The 5,963-nt window shown below is 36.3% G+C and overlaps 1 protein-coding gene across 1 annotated transcript in view; it reads right to left on the minus strand.

Moving 5' to 3' along the window:
• Positions 1-5,963, minus strand: part of LRR1 (leucine rich repeat protein 1) — a 9,028-nt gene continuing 3,065 nt past the window's right edge. The window contains exons 3-4 of the mRNA XM_008567189.1: positions 3,372-4,093; positions 1-241 (exon numbers count right to left, since the gene is read on the minus strand). Of these exons, the coding sequence (XP_008565411.1) occupies positions 1-241; positions 3,372-4,093 (963 nt within the window). The remainder of the gene's footprint in view (positions 242-3,371; positions 4,094-5,963) is intronic.

Consider the following 5,963-nt stretch of genomic DNA (forward strand, 5'->3'; position numbering starts at 1 on the left):
TTACTTCAACATATCAGTAGAATTTACATAACAGGCTACAGAACAGAAGTAAGAGATAATAGGTGCTTCAGTACCACCCATATTATCTACTAAGACCACAGTGTGAGCAACAGAGTGTAGATTCATGGTGGTAGTTCCTTGAATGAAACTGTTTAGACAGAATCTTCCACAAACACAGGTTTTTGCAGAATCCAAATCTTGGCAAAGATGGAAAGGAATGATACGGGAGCTATATGGAATCCTATTAGGAAAAAAAAGTTAAAAAATATTTTAGAATATGTTACTAGATTCAGAACTTCATATATTAAGACATGAATTATCAGAACACTAAATTATAGCAATGGAAAAATAAAATTATTACTTAAGTGACTTAATATATTGTTTTATCTTCCCAACTGGTAAGAATAGGAAAAAAATACTAAAAACCAGTATATAACATATTGTGAACTTAACAGTGCGTACACCACTCCATAAAATATCTTTCAGCACAGCCACTTAATAGCATAGCCCACTGGAAACCATAGTCCACTAAATAGAATGAAAAAGTCATCTATCCTTTATATATACTCTCCTGCACATCAAATGTTCAAAAAGGAATTTTAAACTGGGTGAAACAAATTTAAAACACATTCTATTTAGAACATTAGTTTTACCTGATGGGCAAAGCAAGTAAGGCTAATCTCACCTTGCTTAAAACTCGTTTCACCCTCCTACTTAAAACCCTTCAGTGGTGCCCAATGCAGTTAAAATCAAGTCAAACTCTATGCCATCGTCTTGAGATTGCCTGCTCATTGCCCAGCTCCTCCCCACTAAACACAACCATGCTCTGTCACTTTGTCTGTCTTATTCTTTGTTGTTTCTTTAGCACATAATAGGTACAAAGATATTTTCCAACAAATACATAAACCTCATCTCATTACTTAAACTAGAGTTTAAAATTCTATCAGAAAAGTATGAAAAGATACACATCAAATGAAAAATAGTGGTTACCTTTGGTCGGGGATCTAGGATTGGTCTTATTTGTAATTTTTCATTTTTCATAAAAAATATATTAATTTGTTGCTTGTGTAAATAAGAATTTTTTAAAAACTGCCAGGAAATGTCTACTATATGTTTACATTAATCACTTTCAGGCTAGTTGGTTATAGTCTGAGGAAACAGACAAGTTAAAAACTACACCTTCTATCTAAAATTCCCACATATTTTCCTAATAGACCATAAGTTTATGTCTGTAACCAGAAGTCAGAGCAATTTATCAGTAGCTAGATAATAGGTATTGCTCTCATGACTTTGGATCTATATTCTTTATAAAACAAGGGGGCTGAACACATGCAAAATTATTTCAGTAAAGGTTAGGATCACCCTACAAGAACCTATATTAATAGAAGTCGAGTTTAAAAGACTATATAAATACTATGCTAAATCATTCAGCACTAACACATTATTTTTCTGCTGAATTGTGCCTTGCTTATTATATCACATTTTGATCTACTTTTTCAACTCTGCATTTTTCCATGTTGAACTTCAGTCTGTTTTTACCTGATCATTTAGCCAATTTGTTATAGTCTTTTCAAATCCTCAAAAACTGCTTATAATATTTTTCATTTGGACATAATTTCCAAATTGAATAAATACATTATTTCTTTTATGTATGTCTCAGAGGAACAAGAGCTTCAGAAGCAACTCATTGCCAAAAGACATCATCTGAGGTTCCCTGAAATCTGTAATCTTATCCTGAATCACTAGTATCACCTCTGGAGGCTTTTTAAAATGTGTAACGTATAATAGGAGCCCTGGAAATTATGAACTAGTTGGTCTGAGGAGGAATCTACATAACTATACTTCTCATTTATATTATTTAAAAGCTTCTCTATAGCTAATGATAACAATATTGGTTGAATCATTTTTAATTGTCAGATAAGCAAATTACATGTATTTATATATCCAATAAATATTTATTGAGACCTTTTATGAACCAGGTACTCTTCTAGGCAATAATATGTACTGTCATTTAACAGGCAATTCTTAACTCCTAGTTAAGTGTCAATGCCTTAAACCAGTTGTTCTCAAAGTGCGGTCCCTGACCAGCAGCATCAGCATTACCTGGGAACTTGTTAGAAATGCAATTTCTTCAGCCCCACCCCAAACTTACAATCTCTGAGGGTGAGGACCAGCAATGTTTTAAAATAAGCACTGTGTTTCAACAAGCATGATTCTGAAGCAATCTCAAATTTTGAGAAGCACTGCCTGAAAGTAATAGTGAGTCCTTAATTACTTTTAGGAGCCATCACAGTGTGGTCCATGGAGTAGCAGCTTCAGCCTTACCTGGCAGCTTTAGAAATGCAGGATCTTCACCCCAGACCACTGAAATAGAATCTGCTAAAAAGACTCCCAGATCTGAATGCACATTAAAGTTCGACAAGCACAATGTAGAGCAGAGGTTCTTAATTAAAATCACCTGGAAAGTTTAAAAAAACAAAAAACAAAACTGGGGCCTACACCCAGACATTCTGATTTAATTGGTCTGGGGTGGGGGGCTAGCCTGTGGAGAGTGTGGTGCTGATAACACCAAGGCCACGGGTTCGGATCCCATATAGGGATAACTAGCTAAAGTCATACAAAGGCTGAAGCCAGCAAACCCAAGCCTGACTCTAAAGATCACACCTCACCACTATGCCAGACTGGAGTTCTCAAATTTAGGTTGCATTAGAATCACCTGCAGGACTTATTAAAACACAGATAGCTGGACCCCACTCCCAATTTCCCATTCAGTAGGGCTGGGGTAGAGCTCAAGAACTTGCATCTCTAACAAATTACAAAGAGGTACTAATGCTGCAGGTCAGGAGACCACACTTTGAAAAACAATGCCATTCATTCATTCATTCATTCAACTATTTATTAAGTGTCAAATATATGCCAGGAACAGGAGATATGACATTTTAGACCCTAGGGAAACAGCAGAGAATAAACCAAAGTCCATGTTCTCATGGATCTTACACTATAGTGAGAAAAAGTGGCAGCAAACAAAACAAATGTTAAAAAAATATATAATGCCAGTTAATAAGTCCTATGACAAAAAAGAATCAAGCAATGTAAGGAAATAGGAAATAAAACTTTGGATAGGATGGACAGGAAAGATCTTTTAGGATAATACCTGGGCAGAGAACTGAATAAAGTGAGGGGGTGAGCAACGAGATTTCCTGGAGGAAGATCATTCTAAGAAGAGGTAAGGAACAGCAAGGCCATTGTAGCAAGGGATCGGACTGTGCACAGCATTAAAGGCTGCATTAGACTTCACTATTACCCTGAGTTTGAAAGGCATACTAGGATGCTATCAAAGTTACCATACTTTATGACTATTAAACTCTTACCTATTATTTAGTATGGTTTGTGCAGAACATTCCAGTAGAGTTAACGGCACTTGCAGCATTATAACTGGAAGGACTTTTGGTTTTTCAAAAGTATTTCCAAAAAGATCCACATACTCAAGGGATAAACTTTTAAACTCATTAGGCAAATACGGAAGCTTATTTCGAGCTGCTGACAAAAAACGAAGGTTTTTTAGTTGTCCTATCTTGAAAGGAAATTGAATCAATTCATTATCATCAAGTTTTAATTCTGTAAGTTCCTGGAGCTGGCAAAACTGCACAGGGAGTGCCTTGATTTTGTTTTTGCTGAGATCCAAACTCCTAAGTGACTTCTGAAGTGTAGATTGACACAAGGCTACACTAAATGACTCCAAGTGATTGTCATGCAGGTTAAGTTCCTGAAGGTGTATTAGGTCTCCAATCGTAGCTGGAAGCTTCTTTATATGATTGTGACTCAAGTCTAATTTCCTAAGGTTTTTTAAGCAAAGCATACGCATATCAACTCGGACAAGCCCACAATAAGAAGTCTGAAGATGTTCCAGAGAATATGGAAAGTTCTTGCTTAGAGGATAGTCCTTTTTGGATGTGATAACCATTTTAGTTTTAAAATTTTCAAATTCTGAAGTCTTCACTGGTGTGAGCATTGAAAGTGGTGTATCAACATCGCAGCCTCTATAAGCCAGTCTCACAGATGAAAGGAAACCTCTTAAACTGCTGGAATTGGCCTGAAAAAATAAGTTGTACAATTATATATTCCATTTTAGATAATGCATACATGCTTGTTCTTCCCATAATGAATTCTGTAGAGTTATACATAAAGTGATCATTTATTAAAATTGGCTGTAAAAAATAAATTTACTAATATTTTGACTAAAGTTCAACTTTAAACGTTTCTGGGAAAAAATTATGTCGAGAGACATTCTAAATAAAACTGTTCAAAGGGGGAAATCACAAAAGTACAAAATAAGACAGGAAAGCATTAAAGACTCCACTTAAGGTTTAAGGGCTGGCAGTTTAGCTCAGTAGGTTAGAGCATGGTGCTGATAACACCAAGATCAAGGGTTTGATGCCTGTACCAGCCAGCTGCCAAGGAAAAAAAACCACAAAAAACAACCAAAGCCATGGATTGGAATCCCTATACCAGCCAGTTGCCAAAAAACAAAAAAACAAAACAAAAAACACAAAACAAAGATTTGAGTTTAGGATGAAGTGACCCAAATTTCCAGTGCCTTCAAGATAGGCCATGTGTGCTGTGTACTGTAACATGTACAGGGTGCCAATCACAAAGATTAGGAGTTGTCAAAGCACAGCACTTTCAAAAGCAACAAAATGCTGGAAAACACGAAAGACAAGAGAGATTGCTCCCAGCAGGTGAGATAGAGAAATCACTGACAAAGTTTACAGGATCAGTGAACTTTCAGCAAGTCTGGGAAATCATGTGATCCTATTTTGTTGGAATGTGAGAGCTGCTTAGCAGAGTAAAAGACTGGAAATACAGTAAGAGGACATCTTGTAAATGAGCTCTGATGTCAAGGTAAGGAGGAGGGAATGATCAGGCTGTAAGAAATCACTGAAGAATTTTCAGCATGCAAATTATATGAAAAGAGCTAAATATTATTTTGGTGGCAGTGTACAATGAACAGGAATGGGGAAAGTCTGGAGATCTGTGTAAAGTAGGTACAGTAAAGGGTAGTGGCTTACAGACATGGGAGTCACCCACAACAACAGTTAAGCTATGGAAATGGAAGACAGGGATGGCAGAGAACAGGTAGAGGATTAAAATAAAGCCCTTATTTTGGGGATAGAAGAAAAGGTTGCTAGAGACAGGAGACAAAGAAGTAGCTGAAGGTAAACCAGAATAGTGAAGAAAAGAATTTTATTAAGAGGTGGTCATCAGTGTCAAATTCTAAAGTTCAAAAAGGATGAGAAATAATAGCAATGTTATTGGCAAATAGGAAGGAGATCACTGACCTTTGAAGCAGTGTTTGGAATAAAATCAGTAAAAATAAAGGTCAAAAGATAGTAATAAAGTGGAGGCAATGGATTCGGCATCGTCTTTCCAGAAATTTATATATTTTATTTAATTTTTAAAAATTTTGTAAAGTTTATTGGAGCCAAATGTGAGAACTGACCCGGGAAACACCATCAGAGAGGTCAGACATCAGTCAGAGAGGTCCTCCCTTATTTTATTTTTTAAATCAGTAAGACCTCAGCTTGTTTTTAGACAGAAAGAAGGATTTAATGGAAGTAGGCTAAAGATCAAGAAAAAAATGAAAAATCAAAAGAACAAACAGGAGGAAGGACAAAATGATTCCATTCAACCCAAATTCCTTAAGTAATTATTAAACTTTTAATGTTTCCAAAGCACTTTGTTTGGGGTTAAGGACAATGCAAGGTTGTACAAGGAAGGCATTGCTCCTACACTCTGGGAAGGGGAAAGATGAAAAGAAGAGATAGGACAAAGAAAATAGATTTTTAAAAATTCTAATACTTTTTGTATTTTAAAAAACAATTATAGGGCCGGCCCGGTGGCTCACTGCTACAGTGCACCACTTGGGAGCGCAGTGGCGCTCCCGCCGAGGGTTCGGATCCCAC

The sequence above is a fragment of the Galeopterus variegatus genome, unplaced genomic scaffold (assembly GCF_000696425.1).
Source record: "Galeopterus variegatus unplaced genomic scaffold, G_variegatus-3.0.2 Scaffold302, whole genome shotgun sequence".
NCBI lineage: Eukaryota > Metazoa > Chordata > Mammalia > Dermoptera > Cynocephalidae > Galeopterus > Galeopterus variegatus.